This window comes from Trichomycterus rosablanca, chromosome 14 (assembly GCF_030014385.1).
Source record: "Trichomycterus rosablanca isolate fTriRos1 chromosome 14, fTriRos1.hap1, whole genome shotgun sequence".
Classification (NCBI taxonomy): Eukaryota; Metazoa; Chordata; class Actinopteri; order Siluriformes; family Trichomycteridae; genus Trichomycterus; species Trichomycterus rosablanca.
Window position 1 is genome coordinate 21,108,592 of NC_086001.1, and position 24,664 is coordinate 21,133,255.

A 24,664-nucleotide genomic window follows, 5' to 3' on the forward strand; every position below is an offset into this window, starting at 1 on the left:
TTTAGTGAGTATAAGTATGAATATAGGTCTGGTATAACATTGCCAACACATCATGTCTGTGGCCAAAGTTGTTTACTACCACCATACCAAATTTTTTTGATGATCACCCATACTGATCTGGAGTTATACAAGTTGGAGTAACAACAGTCCATATCGGCCTCTCCAAATGTGCCCAAAACCTCTCCAAAACCTTCCAATAGGGAAAAACAAGCTATATTGCAAAAATAAATGATCTGTATTTTATGGTGACAACATAATTAATTTAGGTTCAGATCTACATACCTTAGTTTAAATAATAATTGTATAACCCTGACATATCCTCTCCAAATGTCTTTTTAGCCTCTCCAAATGTTATTTTAGCTTTTCTACATGCTTTTTTAGCCTTTTTACACTAGAAACAACCTCTGAGTTCAATATAATGAATTGTATTTAGGTACCTATGTTACAAAAGTTTTATAAACATGTTTTCCAAAAATAAAACACAACAATTGAATGATTAGCAAAACTAATTTTATGAAAAATACAATCAACTCAAAACTATTTACAATGTCTATTTACATTTTTTGGTACAAATATTTACAGGTTTTTGTGGTGCCCCATATTGTGCCATTTGTAAAAACAGTTTCTTTTGGCCACAACGCACAATGGCACATTGCACTTTTTGCAGTACACTGGCGTCTTCACAATTTCACCAGACCTTTTGCACATGGCACATTTTCGCCTGCCAGCTGTACTGTCATCGCTGTAAAATGCTGGCAGGCATTGTTTTGTTTCACCTGAGGGTCCTGCAGCAGACTCATCCTGGGTGGTGTCCTCTGAAAAGGCCACAAGCTCCGACATCAGTTTCTCTCTAAAGAGTTTCTGAGGTAGAGCCTCTTGTGCATTTGTTTTTGATATTTGCTGATGTAAAATAAAACTATTTACAATCCCAATGTCAATGAAATGGTAAAATAATGTCTCGTACCACTTGACTGTCTTGTGTAAGACATTGTGATATGAAATCAAGGTGTCCGACAAATCAACTCCACCCATGTGCCTGTTGTAATCCTTGGAACTGGAACATTCACTTTATTCCTAACCCCCTCCTGATTTTTTACTCTCCTCATCACTGTGTCACCATCATATGCCTTGTGCATTGTGGAGCACACCACAACCTCCCTTGTGTCCATCCACTTTACAAAAAGAAGTTGTCCACGTCTGTGCCAGCGGATGGTTCCTCTCTTTGCCTGCCTGGTGAGATCATTGATTTTTGTTCTTGGATACCCCTTCCGGTTGGTACGGATGGTACCACAAGCAAGAGTCTCCTTCTTCAGGAGATCCAAATAGAGCATGGGGCTTGTGTAAAAATGGTCAGTGTAGAGGTGGTACCCCTTGCCAAGAAGGGCAAAATCCATGAGGGACATAACTGAGTCATAGCTCAGTTCATGGCCTGAGCAAACGGATTGCTTGCCTTCATAAATAAAAAAAATTCCAAGTGTAACCTGTGGTTGAATCAGCCAAAACAAACATTTTGTAGCAACATTTTGTTGGCTTTGCCTTCATGTATTGTTTCAGGCCAATTCTTGCTTTAGAGATGCAGATTAGAAGATTCTTGCTTTCAATCGAAATGTCCTTGTCCGGCTGAAAATATGTCCGGCATGCTGTCAGCAACTCTGTATACAGTGGCTTCAATTTGAAAAGTTTGTCATATGCTGGGGTTCCCTTTCTCCTTGTGTTATCTTTGTCCTCTTTTGGGTCACACAGATGCAGGTTACTAGAGATTGCCAAAAATCTTTTGCCTGTCATCACTTTTGTGGTGCAATGAAGGCGGTAATATTCCTTTCCAGACCAGTAGTCTGCAACAGATTTTAGTTTCACAATCCCCATGTATATTACCAATGCAATAAATTTGTAGAATTCTCTAACACTGAGAGGAATCCATTTGTTGGATGGATTTGCAGCTGCTCTGATCTCAGCATACTTATTGGTGTTATCTACAATAGTCTTCACCACAGACGTACTGAAAAACAGCTGAAACAACTGCAGTGGGGAATATACAGTGTTCGATAGAAGCTGTAGCCCTGGAAGTCGCTTTGGCAAAAATTTTGGAATGCTGGGTGCCTCATCAACATCAGTGATGTCATGCCAAACATCATCTCCATCTTCGGTTGTAGAAACACTGCCTGGCCTTTTTGTTTGTGCAGGAACTCAGTGAGAACGTCCTCTTGATTGCCTCTTCGCACGTGTTGCTGATGACCTGGTCTTCTGTATTGTTGGGAGGTGGGTGGATGAAGTACTTGGCACCACTTCGACAGACGTTACAGTACTTTCTGGATCTGCGTGATTGGTCCTTGATGTGGATTCAGGGTGGGGTGGGGAAGAATGCCTCTTTCTCTTAGTCTGAGCAGCAGGCACCCAGTCATCACCTGAATCCTCAGAATTGCTATTATAAAACGCGAAAAGAAAAATACAACATAAGTTTTTGTAATAAATGCACAGCTGTAACAAAATTATATATAATAAACTTGGAAACAACAGTATAGTCTTTTAAAAGTTATAAAAGTTGGAAAACAATAATTTGATCTTGGCATTTTTACCTTACTACTAAAATAAACTTTTCAATGCAACAACACAAATGTAAATTTGGTATAAAAAATAAAAAATGTACTTACAAGTCAAGAACAGCATCTTCTCCATGAAGAAAAGCGTCTTCTTCAAACGAATCGTAGTCACTTTCTTCTGATACCTGCAATTCTTCTTCTTCTTCCAGTCGTTCCAATTCAGAAACTACTTCTGCACTTTTAAAACTCTTCTCACACTGTGAGCACTGATCCGGTTTCTCTCCAGTGTGAATGCGCTGGTGTTTTTTGAGTTCACCCTGTATATTAAAACTCTTTCCACACTGTGAACACTGATACGGTTTCTCTCCAGTGTGAATGCGCTGGTGTTTTTTGAGATCACCCTGTATATTAAAACTCTTTCCACACTGTGAGCACTGATACGGTTTCTCTCCAGTGTGAATGTGCTGGTGTTTTTTCAGATTACCCTGTGTATTAAAACTCTTCCCACATTGTGAGCACTGATACGGTTTCTCTCCTGTGTGAATGCGCTGGTGTATCTTGAGAGCACTCAGGCACCTGAAGTTCTTCCCACACTGTGAGCACTGATTTGGTTTCTTTCCAGTGTGAATGCGCTGGTGTTTTTTTAGATAACTCTGTGTATTTAAACTCTTTCCACGTTGTGAGCACCGATATGTTTTTTTTCCTGTGTGAATGTGCTGGTGTATTTTGAGAGCACCCTGGGTACTGAAGCTCTTCCCACACTGTGAGCACTGATATGGTTTCTTTCCTGTGTGAATGCGCTGGTGTATTTTGAGATGACTCAGGAACCTGAAGCTCTTCCCACACTGTGAGCAGACGTTTCCTTCTTCCTGTGTGGGACTGAAAGAGGTGTTAATGCTGACAGTACCAGCGGACGTTTGCTGATTACTGGAGCTTCTGGTGGGCGTCAGATCCTCATCAGTCTTAATCTTCACCAGAGTCTCATATTTATCATGGTTGCAGCTCTTGATGTGATTGTGGAGCTGATTTTGGGTTGTAGAGGAACGTGGACACGAGGAGCAGCAGAAATCCTTGTTCAGTTCTTAAGCAGAAAATAATCAAATACATTTATAACATTTTAAATAATCAAACACATTTATAACATTATAAATAATCAAATACATTTATAACATTATAAATAATCAAACACATTTATAACATTATAAATAATCAAATACATTTATAACATTATAAATAATCACATACATTTATAACATTATAAATAATCAAATACATTTATAACATTATAAATAATAATATACATTTATAACATTATAAATAATCAAATACATTTATAACATTATAAATAATAATATACATTTATAACATTATAAATAATCAAATACATTTATAACATTATAAATAATCAAACACATTTATAACATTATAAATAATAATATACATTTATAACATTATAAATAATCAAATACATTTATAACATTATAAATAATAATATACATTTATAACATTATAAATAATCAAATACATTTATAACATTATAAATAATAATATACATTTATAACATTATAAATAATCAAATACATTCATAACATTATAAATAATCAAATACATTTAAACATTATAAATAATCAAACACATTTATAACATTATAAATAATCAAATACATTTATAACATTATAAATAATCAAATACATTTATAACATTATTAATAATAATATACATTTATAACATTATAAATAATCAGATACATTTATAACATTATAAATAATCAAACACATTTATAACATTATAAATAATCAGATACATTTATAACATTATAAATAATAATAATATACATTTATAACATTATAAATAATCAAATACATTTATAACATTATAAATAATCAAACACATTTATAACATTATAAATAATCAAACACATTTATAACATTATAAATAATCAAACACATTTATAACATTATAAATAATCAAACACATTTATAACATTATAAATAATCAAACACATTTATAACATTATAAATAATCATATACATTTATAACATTATAAATAATAAATACTGTTAGTAATTGTTAAACTGAGATCTGATGCTAAAGTCCTGTAACGTGATTCATCCTGCATTCATCATTTCCTGCTCACACTGATCTGCATGAGCACAATACAAGCTTTCACTGTATGATGCTTCATCCCAGGTTCCTCTGATTCTATTCAATCCAAATCTTATTTTACTCAAGATAAAAAATATCTTACTGAGTTCATCTTTATCTTCAGGTTCTTCCTTCTTCACAGGCTTCATCTGGAAACCTCCACACTGTTGGTCCTCTGGGGTGAGGTGTTCCTCAGAGGTGACGTGTTCCACAGGGATCGAGGTTCCTTCACCTGAAATTTCTTTGTTTTGTGAGAAAAAAAAAAAGTTTGTTATTGTTGGTAGTAACGACCAACATCTTTATTAAGCACTTAAGTTAGAACTAACAGACACGTACTTCTATACTATCTGTCAAAAACACGACCTATAAACCTTTGTTCAAACAGGGTTTCAGCAGATTTATTAATAATAATAATAATACAACCCCAAATCAGAAAAAGTTGGGACAGTATGGAAAAAGCAAATAATAATATAAACACAGACTTTGACTTTTATTTGATGTCAGACAGGATGAAGCTGAGATGTTTCATCTTTTATCTGCTCAACTTCATTTCATTTATTAATAAACATCCATTCCTGCATTTCAGGCCTGCAACACATTCCAAAAAAAGTTGGGACCGTTCTCTATAGGGGACATTTCAGGACTGCAGGCAGGCCGGTCCAGTACCCGTACCCTCTTCTTCCACAGCCACGCCTTTGTAATGTGTGCAGCAGGTGGTTTTGCATCGTCTTGTTAAAAAATGCTAGCCGCTCAGGTGGCGCAGCGATAAAAACACATGCTGCAACCAGAGCCGAATTTCAAGTACATCGTATCGAATCCAGCTCTGCCTTGTCTTCTCGAGGCTGAGTGGCACGTATATATTGAACATATCAGCTTGTATACTCGACTTTATTTATTCTCATTCATTATTCAATCATTCAGCCACTTGTATTCACCTGGCATTACTCTGTAATTATATACTAGTGTAAACACGGTACAGTCAGCATGATCTGTTTATTTTTTTTAATTATTTTATTAACCTTATATTACTTTATTTAACCAGGGAAGTCACATTAAGATTAAAATCTCTTTTACAAGTGAGCCCTGGCCAAGACAGCAGCAAATCACACAAAAATTACTCCATCAACAACATAGGGAGGATATATACACATGTATACATTTAACAAGAACAAACATATGTATAAATTTTTTTGACTTTTTCTTTAAATTCAGTCAAAGAAATAAACTGCTTCAATTTAAAATATTTCTGTAAATCTTTCCAAACAAAAGGTGCACTGTAACTAAATGCTGTCTTTCCAAATTCCGACCGAACTACTGGAACTTCCCATTGTATATAGCTACTGGATCGTAAGTCATACAAAGACCTGTTTGATGATAAAAAATTTAGACAAGTATGGTGGGAGCTGACCAATAATTGCTTTCTACACAAAAATGACAAAATGTACTCTCCGTCGTACTGAAAGTGGAAGCCAACCAGTCATTTCATAAAGTGTGCAGTGATGAGTTAAATAACTCGCACGTGTTATAAACCTTAATGCAGAATGATAAACCGAATCTAGGGAGTTCAATGTTGTCTTTGAGGTATGTCTGTATAAAATATCTCCATAGTCTAGAATTGGTAAAAAAGTAGCTTTTTAGCTTTAACTTTTTTATCATATGTTCAACATGCAACTTAAAAGACAGACTATCATCCAACATAAAACCTAAATATTTATAAGATGAAATTCATTCTATTGGTTTACCAGACAGTGTGTAAATCTTAGAGAATTAAGATTATGCTGAACAGTCACAAATGCTTTCTGTAGACTTGAAAGAGCCTCTGCAGGTGATGAGGCTGAACTATAGATAATAGTGTAATCTGCATAAAAATGAATATTAGCATTGCACACATTATCGCCAAGGCTGTTGATATAAATGGTAAACAACAGTGGTCCAAAAATAGAGCCCTGTGGCACCCCATTTCTAACAACCAGCTTTTCAGAAAAAGCCCCATCAAAAAGTACTAGGACTATAGCAGATTTCCAAGCGTCAGGTACAATATTCTGCTCCAATGATGAATTTAAAATATAAGTAAGTGGCTCAACAATAATATTAGCTGCAATTTTCAAGAATATTGGCTCAATCTCATCAGGCCCTGCAGACTTCCTAACGTTTAGCTTTTTAAGGGTTGACAAAACCTCATTTTTCCCAACTGGTCTAAAATGAAATTTAGGCCCGTCCTTTACTTCTGTACATGTTTTATCTGATATGTTCTTATTTGACACACAGTTAAAATTGGACCCAGATGGAATAAAATGCTCATTAAAACAATTCACCATTTCCTTTCTATCAGTAACTTATTGATTGTTTACAAGTAATTGCTTAATAACAGAGAAGGATAATGGGATGAAAGACAATTACTTTATTGTTTTCCAGAATTTAATAGGATTATTCAGATTTCTTGTTGTTTCATCAAGATAACATTTTAAATTGGCTTTGCAAACAGATATTGTACATCTGTTTCTCAACAATCGAAAAGCCAACCAATCTACTGCCAAATGAGATTTTCTTGCTTTAATCCAAGCCAAATTTCTTTCATGAATAAGTTCTGACAATTCTTCTGAAAACCAAGGATTGTCTCGTCCCTTCACTCTGAAACTGCTCATGGGAGCATGCTTGTTCATAATCTCCAATAAAAGAGTTTGAAAATAAGTCTATGCTATTTCAACATCAAGTATAAGAAATACCTTTTAATATACCATTTAATCTTCTTTATCTTCTGTCTCCTCATTTCACTCACCTGCTCACTTCTGCACTAAATATACTAAAATACAAGAAATTCAGACACGACCAAATTAGGAGAAATGATTTTGCTCAAGTCTTACTGAGTTCATCTTTATCTTCAGGTTCTTCTTTCTTCACAGGCTTCATCTGGAAACCTCCACACTGTTGGTCCTCTGAGAAGAGCAGTTCCACAGAAGCCACAAGTTCTGCAGGGATTAAAGTGACTTCACCTGAAATTCATCAATATGAGAAGAAGAATCTCAACAACTGGAGGAAACTGAAGGTCGTGGGTTTGGTTCCTGACCATAAATAAATCCTAGTTAGATTCAAACTTAAATCCAAACTGTAATGTACTGTACTATACTGTCTGGTGAAAAAGTGTCATCATGCTCCAAATTTACTTACAGAAAAAATCATCATCATCATCATCCTCCTTTTGTATTATTTTCTTCTGGAATTCTTCATGTTGTAGATCCACAGGGGTGACGTCTCCCTCTTCTGCTGACTGCATTATTAAAGCTCTAATAGACAGACAGACAGACTATTCAACTATAAACAAAGTTCACCTGTAAACAAATACCAACAATAAATAAAGTTCAACTATAAACAAAGTTCAACTATAAACAAATACCAACAATAAATAAAGTTAAACTATAAACAAAGTTCAACTCTAAACAAAGTTCACCTGTAAACAAAGTTCAACTCTAAACAAAGTTCACCTGTAAACAAAGTTCAACTATAAACAAAGTTCACCTGTAAACAAAGTTCAACTGTAAACAAAGTTCAACTATCAACAAAGATTAAAAATATGACGTGTTTATATAAAACTGTGAGATTTAATCATGAAGAAACTCAATCAGTTCCGCTCATTTAATTCATTTTGCTGGATCGGTTCAAATGAATCGGTTCAATAATATGAATCATGTGTGATGCTAACAGTTAGCGGAGCAGCTAATAGTTTGTTTGTTTAAATAAAACTGGAGTTAAAGCTCCTCAAATCCTCACAGTGATGTTTTATTATGAACTCTAGTTTTATTATTAATTAGAATGTGGTTATAATTAAATATAAGGGTTATAATTAAATACATATTTTACTTACAGATGAGGCTCTTACGGTGGCCGAGAAGTGCAAAACAAATTTACATTTCAGAAAACAAAATTACAAAAAAACAAAAACAAATTTACAACAAAAGCAAAAACAAATTTACAAGTGCTCGGGTACCCAGTGTTTGTAAATTTGTTTTGGCATATGTAAAAGTGTTTCAGCACTTGTAAATTTATTTTCGGCATATGTAATTTTGTTTTCTAAAATGTATATTTGTTTTGCACTTCCCGGCCGCACATATTTGACGGAAAAGGCAGGGACAATAAACCGGAAGTGCGTGTTGCTTACCTGCTGTCAATCAAACTGTTTCTCAGCGATAAAGTGAACGGAGTTTGTGATGGTGACGATAAACAAGGTTTTGTCTAGTTTGTGGAAATCATTTTATCCAGTTGACCCGCTATTGTTTTTCTTGTGGAAAGTTTTGTGCAGATGTTTAGACGTGGCGTGTGCATCTCTATCTACCGTCCGCTCTTCTAAACATCTAAGGAATTCCCACAAGAACAACAAAAGCGAAATAATGAAAATAATTAACACAAAATGGACAAAACATTGTTTATTAGGGACGGAACATTTGATACCGAGGCTTTAAAACTTGTTTCACTTTTGTAACACTGGACTCAGTGTATCGGAGCTTATATTAAAGCAGCATGTGCGGGACTGATGAAGCTTTGTGCTGTGTTTTATCTCACTCACTATATAAGAGACAATCAAACCAGGGTTACCCACCGTCCTGTAACATACACAATCCTTCTTTATCTGGACACTAAACACCGCGTTCAGTACTGAACTGATACAGGACGCTTTGTTCCGTATTTTTATCAATGGGAGACTGAGGGAATTATATTAAGTAGTGTTCACTTTTATTCTTAGTAACGGTGTGTGTGCGCTGGTTATAGCAGCAGGGGGGGACCTTACACAGTCATGAGAACAAAGGTTTTATTTATGGTGTTTAACATTTATTATTTTCATTCTTTATAATAATAAGTCAGAACCATATTTTAGGCAAAACAACGCACTCCGCCCACTGTGCTACTCATACAGCGGTTTATTAAACAGGTTATGTCACGTTACTAAGAATAAAAGTGAACACTATTTAATATAATGAATTAAGCAGCAGTTTCCTTCTGTTTCATACACCACACCGTCTCCCATTGATAAAAATACGGAACAAAGCGTCCTGTATCAGTTCAGTACTGAACGCGGTGTTTAGTGTCCAGATAAAGAAGGATTGTGTATGTTACAGGACGGTGGGTAACCCTGGTTTGATTGTCTCTTATATAGTGAGTGAGATAAAACACAGCACAAAGCTTCATCAGTCCCGCACATGCTGCTTTAATATAAGCTCCGATACACTGAGTCCAGTGTTACAAAAGTGAAACAAGTTTTAAAGCCTCGGTATCAAATGTTCCGTCCCTAATAAACAATGTTTTGTCCATTTTGTGTTAATTATTTTCATTATTTCGCTTTTGTTGTTCTTGTGGGAATTCCTTAGATGTTTAGAAGAGCGGACGGTAAATAGAGATGCACACGCCACGTCTAAACATCTGCACAAAACTTTCCACAAGAAAAACAATAGCGGGTCAACTGGATAAAATGATTTCCACAAACTAGACAAAACCTTGTTTATCGTCACCATCACAAACTCCGTTCACTTTATCGCTGAGAAACAGTTTGATTGACAGCAGGTAAGCAACACGCACTTCCGGTTTATCGTCCCTGCCTTTTCCGTCAAATATGTGCGGCCGGGAAGTGCAAAACAAATATACATTTTAGAAAACAAAATTACATATGCCGAAAATAAATTTACAAGTGCTGAAACACTTTTACATATGCCAAAACAAATTTACAAACACTGGGTACCCGAGCACTTGTAAATTTGTTTTTGCTTTTGTTGTAAATTTGTTTTTGTTTTTTTGTAATTTTGTTTTCTGAAATGTAAATTTGTTTTGCACTTCTCGGCCACCGTAGGCTCTACAGTACAAACACAGCAGCTTCTTGTTCTTCTTATGATGTTTAATGGCGGTTGGCAGAACAACTTAAGACGCACCAGCGCCACCAACTGGACTGGAGTTGAACAGCAGCTTAGCAGTAAAACATCTCCATTAGCACATCTGTATTAGTGGTGTGCGATACTGCAAAATTTGGTATTGATCCGATACCAAGTAAATACAGGGCCAGTATCGCCGATATCGATCTGATACCGATACTTTGTACTTTCATGTAAAGTAGAGCAGTGTATCATGATTTATGAGGTGAATGTATCATCAATTTGCTTTGACTAATAAATGATTTTGTGTTTATTAGTTCATCATGTGCAGTGAAAACCCACTACAGTTTATAGGTGAATATAAAGTAATTTTATTAATGTAATAAACTAATGAAGTCTGGGGTTTTTGTTGAGAAACAATTATATAATAGGAAACATAAATCCCCCTCTTATTGTACACTCTGGCTTTTTGTAAAATAAAGTACAGAAAAAGTTTCGGGAGTCTCCCGCATATACATAGCGGCTTCCTGATTCCCACAAGTCAGATAAAATCTCCTGGAATCTAGAACGAGCGGCCAAGAGAACACACACACATGCGCACGAAGGCGACACAGACTTTATTAATACAATCGCGTATTAAATCCGTTATCTGATATACAATCTAGCGCACTGTGTAAGGAACATAAATCAATTGTCTAATATACTGTCTAGTGCAATAAGAAGGGAACATAAATCTATGATCAAATATACAATCTAGTGCACTATGTAGGGAACATAATTAATTATGTAATACACTATCTAGTGCACTATGTAGGGTACATAATTATGTAATACACTATCTAGTGCACTATGTAGGGTACATAATTATGTAATACACTATCTAGTGCACTATGTAAGGAACACAAATCATCATCTAGTTATACTTTCTAGTGCACTGTGTAGGGAAAATTAACCAATTGTCTAATTCACTATCTAGTTCACTACGTAGGGAACATAAATTCATATCTAAAATACTATCTAGTGCACTATGTAGGGAACATAAATCCGTTATCTGATATACAATTTAGAGCTCTATGTAGGGAACCTAAATCCGTTAACTAATACGCTACCTAAAGCATTATGTAAGAAACATAGGTCTATTATCTAGTACACTATCTAGTGCACTAAGTAAAAAACATACATTCTTTTTTAACATACAATCTAGTGCACTATGTAGGGAACATAAATCTATTATCTTGCACACTATCTAGTGCACTATGTAGTACACAGTAATGTGTTTGTGATGCCAACAGTTAGTTTAGTAGCTCAGTAAGCAGCTCCTAAAAGTTCTGTTATCACCCATATCCTTTGCTGTGTGCGAGAGGGTTTTAGCTTTTTTTTAGCTCCCTGAAATGAGTTTTTGCAACTTGGGATGTCTGACATGTTAACTTCCATCTAATCCATCCAGCTTAAATACCATAAACACTACACATAAAACATGTGGAGCTAATGGTAATGGTGTAATGGTGTAATGGTTAGCACTCTGGACTCTGAATCCAACGATCTGAGTTCAAATCTCGGTGGGACCTGGCTTTATTAAGGTAAAAACACTGTTATTAATGCTGTGAAGACAATAGTGTTTCACATATGACTTATCTATGCTAAATTAGAACACAAAGCGGCAAGTCATTGTTTACAGCACAATCTACCGGCCAACTGCATCCTGAACTTAGTGCAATTTTCCAAAAGTGGAACGTTTTGTTGTGATTTTGATACTTGGGTGGCAATGTTTAACTAAAATTACTTTTATTTAGTATTTAAAACTTTTAAATTACCTCAGTTTTTTTAATTGATTTCAGTCAATTATATCAATCACGTAAGTTTAAATATAAATAATCTGAGATGTAAAAGTAAAGTCTAAAGTTGTGTGTATTTTTCTTTTTCGCTGTGGTGTCAGGGTTTCATGGTGTAATGGTTAGCACTCTGGACTCTGAATCCAGTGATCTGAGTTCAAATCTTGGTGGGACCTTACTGCTTTTATTTGGGGCTCGGTGTGAGGTCCAAGATTGAGAAACATTAGCAGTTTCAGGATGGTAGCATTCAGCGCATGTGCAATACAACACAGCTTCACAATTGCTTGTGCTAGTTTAGAGTCACCTTAAATGACATGTTAATTTCCATCCATTCATCCAGCTTGAATATCATAATACCACTAATGATGACCAAATGATTGTTCTTGCTCTTAAATGACTAATTATTAATGGGCTTAAGCAAGACCTCACTGTGTGGTTCCATGGTGTAATGGTTAGCACTCTGGACTTTGAAACCACCCAGCTAGCAAAAAATGTATGGCCCAGTTCTGGGAACTTTTTGTGTCAAAATGAATGACGGTTAGATTGTGGCCCGTATACGGCTGCCCGGATCCCAGCCATGACTGCCAGCAATATGCCAGCACTTAACCACCTGCTAGCCAGAACAACCATTATCGGGCCAAATATGGCCCAGTTCTGGCCTGCAGTAGATTTTTAAAAGGCTTTCCCCAGCCATATGTAACCTTTAATGGTCACTGGGACTACTACAACTGTTCTTGCCTCTTATTGCTATGAAAATACTCTGTAATATATATATATATATATATATATATATATTATTATAAGTAATAATAATAATAGAGTACAATTAAAACAGTAACAGAAAAAAACAGATGTACACCAAAACACATTTTTCAATATTTTATTTCAAGTATTTTTATTTATTATAAAAATGTTTTGTCCTGACATAATTGACTGCTGATCTCCTGCCTCCTGACACTGGTCTGTAATTCTGGAATGAAAACAAAAACTATTTTTCACAGATCAATGTGGATCTTATTCAAAATTTTCAGTTCCACCTAATGATGGAAAAGAAATGTTGAATAAGAAAAAAAGTAACTGTAGTTTAAATATGTTTACCTGGTTAAAAATGGTTTATTGATTCATTCAGGCAGCAGGAGTGGCATCATGAAAAGCAGTTTCCAGAACAGTGCTAGAGCAGAATTAACAGTGCCTTTAGTAGGCTGAAGAACATAAGCACAAACTTGGAAATATGTGCCTTAGACATGATAATGTGCTTTTTGATTATAATATTTTACAGTGTTATGTACAGTGCTTGCGTACATTATCCCTAATCCATCCTGAAAATGTCTTTTAAACTGTGTGTTGATAAAAGCAGGTAAACATCTTACCAAGATTAGTGTAGGACAAATAACAGAACGTGACTGAGTGAGCTGGACTCAGGGGTGCACAAATAGTCACTGCAGAAATATAAACACTTAATTAGTTCAATCATTCAATCAAGGAAATTCATAAAGACTTGTAAATAAGTGCTTAGGCATGATAATGTGCTTTGTCTTGGTAAACATGTTTCCTGGGTTATTTATGCCAGCCAACGTTTTTATAAAATTGCCAGGAAGAGGGAACTAATGTAACCAACCTTTTATATACATCACGACCCTTATTTTAAAAAAATGGACCATGGCTGCTCAGGTGGCGCAGCGGTAAAAGACATGCGCTGCAACCAGAGCTGAATTTCAAAGGAGTGTCGTTTCGAATCCAGCTCTGCCTTCACGGTCGAGGCTGGGCGGCTATGGACAACGATTGGCCTGTTGTCCGGGTGGGGGGCGGGACTTGAGACCGTAGGGGATGCTCTCTCAGAAACAGGGCGGTTGCGCCCTCTGCTGGCTGGTTGGTGGCGCCTGTATGGAGACGGGAGGGGGTGTGGCGGAGTGTGTGATCCTCCGTGCACAGTACTCTGCCACACTGCACTGGTCAAGTGTGGGTGATAAGACAGTCGATTGGCTGTGCACGTTTCGGAGGAGGTGTGGAACGGCCTCGTCAGCCCCAATCAGGAGCAGGAATCCGCACTAATGAGAGGATGATAGATGAGACGAAATTGGACGTGCTAAATAAAAAAAAAATAAAAAAAATGGACCACCAGTTCCATACAGCTGTAGGTATAGTAAGTAAGTAAGTAAAGTTTATTTATATAGCGCTTTTCTAGGACCAAGCCACAAAGTGCTTTACAATGCGTTCAAATATAATACAATAAAAACACAAAAATTAATAATCATAAAAGCTACACAGTGACATAAAAACATTAATACAATAGCACAAATAAAAATTTTAAATGCACTTTAACTACACATACATACATACGTATATATACACACAAATACATACACAAACATACACATACACATACACTTTACCAAAGAACGTCAGCCCCATTGCTTAAGATCACTACTCTGAAATGCTAATGAATAAAAATGTGTCTTAAGACATTTCTTGAAGGTTAATGTAGACTCAGAGAGTCTGATATAGAGTGGGAGACTATTCCATAATTTAGGAGCCTGGACAGAAAAAGCACAGTCCCCTTTCCGCCTCTGTTTGGTACGGGGCACAACCAGAAGCTCTTTATTAGATGACCTCAAAGACCTACAACTTTTGTGAGGAACCAGCAATTCACAAATATAATCAGGTGCTTCCCCATGTAGAGCCTTAAAGGTAAGAACTAAAATTTTAAAATCTATCCTAAATTTTACTGCCAGGCCAGCACTGGACTGATGTGGTCTCTACGTCTAGTTTTTGTTAAAAGCCGAGCAGCTGCATTCTGAACCATCTGGAGTCTTGACACAGCTCCTTGACTGAGGCAAGTATACAAAGCTGTCTGGGCCCCTGGGCAAAGAGTTGCCCAATCCAATTTGAGCATTTTACTAGGACATTTTTTTTTTTCTGTTATGAATGATTTGTATTGTATCAATTAATCTGCCAGGCTCATGTTCAGATCTGAAGGATATGCTGCAGCGAGTGAGTTAGCCTTTAAAGTGAGCTCACTGTTGGACATATTGTCAGGCATGAAAAGAACATCAAATAGCTCAGTTAAGTGTGTGTATGCATTCAAACGGTGGTTGAGACAGGGCACAAGTTTGTCAATGACAACATTGAAAGTTTCGATCCGAAACTTGTCCTTTCCGTTAAATGCTACACCTGGCTCTGCATTATCATCAGACATAATTTTGCGCTTCTTTGTACGCTGGAGGTCATGCCTGTACTCTTGGGAGACAGCAGTGGTGACATTTAAAGCTGCCCCTTCAAACACCTCAAAGTTATCTCTCTGTGCTGCCACAAAGTCTCGTAAAGACAAGAGAAGTTGTGTAGCTGTACATATGTCAATATCATGCTTCTGCAGCTGCAGGCTTGTGGCTTGGAACCTCTGTAGTATTGTGTCCCAGAAGTATGCCATGAAGGCCATCTCCAACGTGTCCAATTTGTCACAGAGTGCAGAGGCTTCACTTCGAGTTACACATTTCTCCTCCATATCTTTAGACATATCATTCAATGCCTCTCTCAGTTGTGCATAATATTTCTAAAGAGCCTCAGTTGACTCAGCTCGTGCGCTCCATCGAGTACCTGACAGTGATTTCAGTGTGAGTTTGATATCAGTATCACGGAAAACCTTTCCCCACCTGTGTGTAGATGATGCACAAAATGTGTACATTGCCTGTACAAAGTCAAAAAAAAGTCCAGCTTCTGGGCTACTGTCAACAGCATTGACACAACTAAATTCAGTGAATGTGCTGCACAGGGGACATAACAAATCAAAGGGTTTCTTTGTTTAAGATGAGCTTGGACTCCATTGTACTTTCCCCACATGTTACTTGCATTATCATATGACTGGCCCCTGCAGTTGGATAAGTCTAGGCCCAGATTCTCCACCATAGCAACGACACACTCTGCCAAACTGTCCCCACTATGGTTTTCAATAGGCTCAAAAGCTCGAAAACGCTCAACTACATGTCCGTCATTATTAACAAACCTGAAAATAAAAGTAAGTTGGTCCACATGAGCAAGGTCTGGAGTGGAGTCAACTATAACAGAGAAGTATTTCGGCTAGGGCCCAAAAGCATGGCTAGGGGCCCCAAAAGCATGGCTAGGGCCCCCAAGAGGCCCTGGGGTCAAAGTCCCTAATAGTCAGAGGATCCTTAAAATGGAGGGCCCTCGGAAATAAAAATATATTGTATCATAAATGTTGATAGGCATCGCAAAATGTTTTGGGCCAGGGCCCCCCCGGGGCCCCCTGACCTCAAGGGCCCCTGGGCGCTGGCCCCACTGGCCCGGTCAGTAATCCAGCCATGATTGCAGTAATCCAGTCGAGATGAAATAAAAGCATGGATGATTTTCTCCAAGTCTTGAAAAGACAAAACCTGTCTAAGCTTTGCAATATTTCTTAGCTGAAGGAAGCAAGACTGAACAAGCTTATTTATATGGCCAGAAAATTGCAAGTGAGAATCAAACACAACACCCAAATTTCTTGGGGAAGTGTTAATTCTTGAAACGAGAGAACCAAGGGCCATCTCCAAATCTCTGGGTATGTTGTCTAGACCAACAACTAGAACTTCGGTTTTGTCCTCATTTAATTTTAGAAAATTATAATTCATCCAATTCTATAGGTAACTAATGTAATCGTTTAAAAATATTATGTGTGTAATATAACTTGGCTATATTGTTGGATGGTTTATATCGTATTCATAATATCAGTGTAAGTTTCCTTTAGATGTATGTTTTAAATTAATTTTGATAGCCTTTTGCTGCCATATTTATGTATAGCTGGCTAGATAGTTAGTTTACCGTACCTGCCAAGCTAGCATTTTTGGCTAACGTTAAAACATAGCTATAATATATTTATTAATTATCAAAAATACAAAATTATTTTATTATATATATTGTTCTGTTACTACAGTATATCAGTATTTTTAATATAATGTTCTAGTAAGTTTTTAGTCCTAAAGAGCAGCAGTTAACCCCAGCTAACAATTTTTGGTTCCCAGAACGTTCTGGGAACGGATCATTTTGGTTGCCCTTTCCCCAGGAAAGTTTTCTTTACGGAAATAGAACGTTCCCGTTTGGTTGTGCATTATAGTTCTGGGAACGTTCCCCTAACGTTCCCGTAACCTTAAAATTATTGAAACCTTTAAGGGAACCTTGTACTAACCTTTCATAGTTTTATAGTTGGTATTTGTAAGTTGATCTACATGGACCGTCTCAAGCAAACCCAGCTAGCCTTGTAATTGTGGCCCACTTCCGGCGCAGCTCCTGCCAGCCGAGCCTGCCGCATCTGGTTCAGTGCCAGCAGCCCGTGTCGGCTCTGACTCTTTTTGAATGACTGCCCAGAATCGGCCCAAATACACTGGCCCAAATCCGGATGCCAGATCTCCGCCGACTCTCCCATAACTGGGCCGGAATTGCCCCCGAAACACTGCGATACCATTTATTTACCGTTTTCTTCTCATTTCACATCCTCATAAATAAAATAGTACATTTATGCTACAGATTAACTACAGATTGTGCAGCAGAAAGTATTTTATTAAGATAATTGCAGCAAGTAGTATAATAATAATAATAATCAGAATATTATAAAAGTGAACCAAAATGACAACTATATGAATATTATATATAGAAAATAACATATACACTGCCTGGCCAAAAAAAAAGATCACACACTCTAATATTTGGTTGGACCGCCTTTAGCTTTGATTACAGCACACATTCGCTGTGGCATCGTTTCCACAAGCTTCTGCAAAGATCTTGTATTGATGATGGGAGATTTGGACCACTGCGCCAAGTCTTCTCCAGCACATACCAAAGATTCTCAATGGTGTTCAGGTCTCTGTGGTGGCCAATCCATGTGTAAAAATGATGTCTCATGCTCCCTGAACCACTCTTTCACAATTTGAGCCCGATGAATACTGGCATTGTCATCTTGGAATACGCCCGTGCCATCAGGGAAGAAAAAATCCATTGATGAAATAGACCTGACCAACTGCAGCAACCACAGATCATAGCGCTGCCCCCACAGGCTTGTACGATAGGCACTAGGCATGATGGGTGCATCACTTCAGCCACCTCTTTTCTTACCCTGATGTACCCATCACTCTGAAACAGGGTAAATCTGGACTCATCAGACCACATGACCTTCTTCCATTGCTCCAGAGTCCAATCTTTATGCTCCCTAGCAAATTGAAGCCGTTTTTGCTGGTTAGCCTCACTGACAAGTGGTTTTCTTAAGGCTACACAGCTGTTTAGTCCCAATCCCTCGAGTTCCCTTCACAATGCTCTTACTGTCACTATTAAACATCTCTCTACTGGAGTTTTTCTACCATTTGACTTCACCAAACGTTTAAGTGATCGCCGATTACAATCGTTCAAGATTTTCCTCGAAGATGCTGTTTCCCCACTGTCCTTCCACTTTTTAATAATGCGTTAGACAGTTCTTAACCCGATTTTAGTAGTTTCAGCTTCTCCTTAGATGTTTTCTCTGCTTGATGTATGCCAATAATTTGACCCTTCTGAAACAGATTAACATCTTTTCCACGACCACGAGGCCAAGAAGGTCCTGGGTTCGATCCCCAGGTGGGGCAGTCCGGGTCCTTTCTGTGTTGAGTTTGCATGTTCTCCCCGTGCCTGCGTGGGTTTCCTCCCACAGTCCAAAAACATGCAAGTGAGGTGAATTGGAGATACAAAATTGTCCATGACTGTGTTCGATATAACCTTGAGAAGTGATGAACCTTGTGTAACGAGTAACTACCATGTGTCTGTCATGAATGTAACCAAAGAGTGTGGAGCATGACATTAAAATCCTAATAAATAAATAAATAAATAAATTTCCACGACCACAGGATGTCTTTCCACATGGTTAACAAATGAGAAGCTACTCACTGCAACAGTTAGGGGTAAATAACTTGTTGCCAGCTGAAACAATCACCCATGAAGTAATTATCCAATGGGAGGTTCTTACCTATTTGCTTAGTTAAATCCAGGTGATGACCTTTTTTGGCCAGGCAGTGTAATTGCATATAAGAATAATAATTATAAAAGTGAACAATATTGTAAATATAAATACTATACTACACATACACAATACTACTAAACATACTACTACTACTACATCTACTACCTCTACTAATACATCCTATACACATACCATAAATATTTATCATACACATATACTGTATATATATATATATATATATAAATATAGCAAATATCAATACTATCCTATACATACATAATAGAACTATACATACTATGTACTACTATATACAGTGTATCACAAAAGTGAGTACACCCCTCACATTTCTGCAAATATTTTATTATATCTTTTCATGGGACAACACTATAGAAATAAAACTTGGATATAAGTTAGAGTAGTCAGTGTACAACTTGTATAGCAGAGTAGATTTACTGTCTTCTGAAAATAACTCAACACACAGCCATTAATGTCTAAATGGCTGGCAACATAAGTGAGTACACCCCACAGTGAACATGTCCAAATTGTGCCCAAAGTGTCAATATTTTGTGTGACCACCATTATTATCCAGCACTGCCTTAACCCTCCTGGGCATGGAATTCACCAGAGCTGAACAGGCTGCTACTGGAATCCTCTTCCACTCCTCCATGATGACATCACGGAGCTGGTGGATGTTAGACACCTTGAACTCCTCCACCTTCCACTTGAGGATGCGCCACAGGTGCTCAATTGGGTTTAGTCCATCACCTTTACCTTCAGCTTCCTCAGCAAGGCAGTTGTCATCTTGGAGGTTGTGTTTGGGGTCGTTATCCTGTTGGAAAACTGCCATGAGGCCCAGTTTTGGAAGGGAGGGGATCATGCTCTGTTTCAGAATGTCACAGTACATGTTGGAATTCATGTTTCCCTCAATGAACTGCAGCTCCCCAGTGCCAGCAACACTCATGCAGCCCAAGACCATGATGCTACCACCACCATGCTTGACTGTAGGCAAGATACAGTTGTCTTGGTACTTCTCACCAGGGCGCCGCCACACATGCTGGACACCATCTGAGCCAAACAAGTTTATCTTGGTCTCGTCAGACCACAGGGCATTCCAGTAACCCATGTTCTTGGACTGCTTGTCTTCAGCAAACTGTTTGCTGGCTTTCTTGTGCGTCAGCTTCCTTCTGGGATGACGACCATGCAGACCGAGTTGATGCAGTGTGCGGCGTATGGTCTGAGCACTGACAGGCTAACCTGCTCCCCATTTACACCTGGGACCTTGACACATGACACCAGGGAGGGACAACGACACATTTGGGCACAATTTGGACATGTTCACTGTAGGGTGTACTCACTTATGTTGCCAGCTATTTAGACATTAATGGCTGTGTGTTGAGTTATTTTCAGAAGACAGTAAATCTACACTGCTATACAAGTTGTACACTGACTACTCTAAGTTATATCCAAGTTTCATGTCTATAGTGTTGTCCCATGAAAAGATATAATGAAATATTTGCAGAAATGTGAGGGGTGTACTCACTTTTGTGATACACTGTATATAGGTAAAGTTTCTTTCCTTTGGTCTTGCTTTTTCCAGTCTTTTTTTCTGCTGCCATCTTTTCATATATTTTTCAATTTCCTCATCGACTGCTTTGCTGCAGAATGAATTCTGTCTCACTGCACCTGCAGAAGTATAGGGGTTCGGATAGGGATTAACAGACTGAAAGCCTATTATTAAATTTTAGTAAATCTGCTAGTTTATTGCAGTAAATAACCTGAAATAGAAAATCTGTGCAATTTAGATTCTGTATTTTTTGTTTATTCATTTAGCTATTTAGAGACAGGACATTATGTTTATGTTGTACATCTAATAACCCCATCTATCATATGGAATTCTACCATTTATTTCAGCTCAGTGTCTGTCTAATTCACATTCATGTCTGAGTTTATTAACATGGTGCATGGTGCTGATCTTTTACAGGCCAACAAATTAGCAAAGTTCTACTTGCTGTCCATGTTTACTGCAATGTCAGAGAGAAATCTCAAGTATAACAAGTATACTAACAAGTATTTTAGTTATTAAGTATTTTTAGTAGTGAGAAAGAAAAAGTTTTTCATAACAGAAATAATATAAAGAAGTACACACACACCAGTTAAGTTAACTGTCGTCTACAATTAACTTTTAAAATAACTTTCTATAAAAAAAAGCTCCACTATGTAACGCTTTGTGGGCTAAGACAGACAGGAGGGGCGGACACACACGCAGAGATGAGAATAACTAGACTATATTTATTAATAAACAAAAGACAGGTACAACAAGACAAGACAAGCTAACACACAGAGCTAACAAACAGAGCTAACACATGGAGGTTAAACAAACAAAAGGCTAATGCTAACAAACTAAACAGGGTAAACAGACTTAACAAGACTAAACAGGATTAACAAGGCTAACAGGGCTTACATGACTAACAGGGTGAACAAACAGGCTAAACAGACTAAACAGGCTAACGGACAGGCTAAACAAAGACTAAACAGGCTAAACAGACTAAACAGGCTAACGGACAGGCTAAACAAAGACTAAACAGGCTAAACAGACTAACCAGGCTAACGGACAGGCTAAACAAAGACTAAACAGACTAAACAGGACTGAACAGACTAAACAGGCTAACGGACAGGCTAAACAAAGACTAAACAGACTAAACAGGCTAACGGACAGGCTAAACAAAGACTAAACCGGCGAAACAGACTAAACAGGCTAACGGACAGGCTAAACAAAGACTAAACAGACTAAACAGGACTGAACAGACTAAACAGGCTAACAAACACACGCTAACAGACAGGATCAGGCTAACAGACAGGATCAGGCTAACAGACAGGATCAGGCTAACAGACAGGATCAGGCTAACAGACAGGATCAGGCTAACAGACAGGATCAGGCTAACAGACAGGATCAGGCTAACAGACAGGATCAGGCTAACAGACAGGATCAGAACAAATCACCAAGACAGGAACTAGTAGCAAACCGTAAGGCAAAGTTACAATGAAACAAATCCAATAATCCCCACCAGCCTCTCCCAGTTCCTCTCTTAAATATATTGCAGCTGGGGCTAATTAGCCCCAGAGAACCAATCCAGAGAGGGGAGCTGGCTGGAGGCTGATTGCTCCAATAGAGGTGGGTGTGGCAGACAGGAGCACACAGAAGGCTCAAGTGTGACACACTAGCCATATAGAAGCACTTTGTAGCTCTACAGTTCCACTGTCGTCCATCAGTTCCTCTGCATACTTTGTTATCCCCCTTTTACCTTATTCTTCAATGGTCAGGACCTCCACAGGACCACCTCAGAGCAAGTATTATGGGTGGTGGATCATTCTCAGCACTGCAGTGACACGGACGTGGTGGTGGAGTGTTAGTGTGTGTTGTGCTGGTTTAAAAGGATCACACACAGCAGTGTTGCTAGACTTTTTAAACAATGAGTCAACTTACTGTCCACTCTATTATTATACACACCTGCTTTGTTGGTCCACCTTGTGGATGTATGTAACGGAGTTAAAAAGTTATAATATTAATACCCTTATTTTAGTGAATTCTAGCAAAATTATTTGTTAAGTTAATGAATTATTATACTATACTATTGTACTATTATACTATACTATTATAATACACTATTACTATTAGTTTTTGTATTTTCTAAAAATAATGTATTGTTCATATGTTGTATATGTTTAATGTGGTTTAATGGACTGCAATTCCCTGTTTCACACATGCGCAACTGCAAAGCTTCTATAATTGTCCCTTAGCGCTTTCCTTACTCCACAGTGTTAAAAAGCTCCGTGAGCTATTTCATATTTTAAAAGGGACATATGTACTTGTAAAGTGAATTACTACAAACATGCTCTGTAATATCGGTCATGTAACTTGATTGATGTGATTTTTGTCCAATATTGGCGCATATTTAATAGTTTGTAACTTTATGTAGCGGGTGGATCTCACCCCGCCTAGTAGGGGTAGAATGAAAACTAAACTTACCCTGGACGACCGCAGAGTGTACAGATCTAGGTCTTCACTCCCCAGTACAATTAGTCTCTGTACTTATAGGTATAAGTATGGTTGTACCTGATCTGCGTGAAATATGTAATTCACTAATAGATGACAGCAGGTGGGCTTCGGAAAATACACACGGTGACGACCCGAAGTTTTGTTGTTAACACCATACCAATATGTATTAATATAACCGTTAACTTCCCCCCCCTTTCTGCACACCTAGCAGGACAGGTGAGACGCCCCTACTCCAGGATAAGGCAACATACAACTTTTAACACTAAAATTATGTTTATTTAAGAAAACTGTAATGAGTTATGTTAAATAGATCAAATTAATAGCTATAATGCAACAAATTAAAACACAAATGTGACGGTTACAATTGTCATATATCTGTAACAAGCAACGTTTGCTTTATAAATTTTAATTACTCAGCTACTACTGTTAGTAATGAATACTATTCAGTTCCTTACATTTGAACATATCATCTCGTACAAAACACTCAAGTAAGCTCTTGTTACTTTTGAAAACAAAATATATCTTAATAACAAGTCTCTGAATAACTATTAGAACATTTAGAAGATGATAAACAAAATACTTTGATCACTTCCCTTTATTTGCTGACTGGAGTAGCTGGGAGGATGTCCAAATGGCAGGGAAAGGGCAGTTCAACACAGCAAACAGCTGCCCCGTTTCTTAACATGCAGTTCGAACACACGTGTGCACAAAAAAATCGTTTTTCACACAGAAAGCTGACAACAGTCAGTTCACTTGCAATGTCTCAGTCCCCCCTTTTGTCCCCACACGAGTATCCAATTGAATTAAACAGTCACAAGCACTGGCGCTCTGTCCTGCACTTCACACAGCAGTCTGGTTGTAGTTTAATAATATCCACTTAAACCAAAATGGCTCCGGTAAAGTCAAATAAACACGTCCTTACTTCGTTCCAGAAGTTGTAGCACTACCCTAAGTCCACGTTTTACACACAACACAGACGAATCCTCAAACTTTATCAGTCTATTGCGAGGTTAAACGCGTCCGCCATTACACACACTGTATCTCCGTTTTGAGTCAGTTCTCCTCTCTTGTACCTTTGCACAAGGTGACTAAACAAGCCCTAAAACCCCTCAGCCCAACAACAGGTGCAGCGACTTGACTAAACTTCCCAAAACCTTAAGATATTCACGGTTAGACTGGACTGGTTTCTTCTCTCGCACTCGCTCTGTTCACCACAACACTGCAAAAACGGGCGCTAAAACAACAAGGTAAACACACAGTGA

The 24,664-nt window shown here is 37.6% G+C and overlaps 1 protein-coding gene, 1 long non-coding RNA gene and 1 other non-coding gene across 3 annotated transcripts; 1 reads left to right on the forward strand and 2 right to left on the reverse strand.

Moving 5' to 3' along the window:
• Positions 1 to 535: 535 nt before the first annotated feature.
• Positions 536 to 2,141, reverse strand: LOC134326192 (piggyBac transposable element-derived protein 4-like). The gene is made up of 4 exons (XM_063008384.1): positions 2,131 to 2,141; positions 1,537 to 2,092; positions 1,080 to 1,370; positions 536 to 900 (listed from the first exon to the last, which is right to left on the reverse strand). Exons 1-4 carry the CDS (start codon positions 2,139 to 2,141, stop codon positions 577 to 579), a joined length of 1,182 nt encoding a protein of 393 aa, XP_062864454.1. The 3' UTR covers positions 536 to 576.
• Positions 2,142 to 12,476: 10,335 nt separating this feature from the next.
• Positions 12,477 to 12,548, forward strand: trnaq-cug (transfer RNA glutamine (anticodon CUG)). The gene has a single exon. It is a non-coding gene; the product is annotated as a tRNA-Gln (tRNA).
• Positions 12,549 to 13,288: 740 nt separating this feature from the next.
• LOC134326921 (uncharacterized) lies at positions 13,289 to 13,808 on the reverse strand. The gene is made up of 3 exons (XR_010014641.1): positions 13,743 to 13,808; positions 13,471 to 13,543; positions 13,289 to 13,342 (listed from the first exon to the last, which is right to left on the reverse strand). It is a non-coding gene; the product is annotated as an uncharacterized LOC134326921 (long non-coding RNA).
• Positions 13,809 to 24,664: the final 10,856 nt, after the last annotated feature.

What these genes read in the sequence shown, in the direction of transcription:
- LOC134326192 (XM_063008384.1), bottom strand. An exon ending in GCCTGAAACAATACATGAAG is followed by an intron (nt 1,371 to 1,536) that starts GCAAAGCCAACA and finishes CTTCTTGGCAAG; the next exon opens with GGGTACCACCTCTACACTGA. An exon ending in GAGTAAAAAATCAGGAGGGG is followed by an intron (nt 901 to 1,079) that starts GTTAGGAATAAA and finishes ATTTTACATCAG; the next exon opens with CAAATATCAAAAACAAATGC.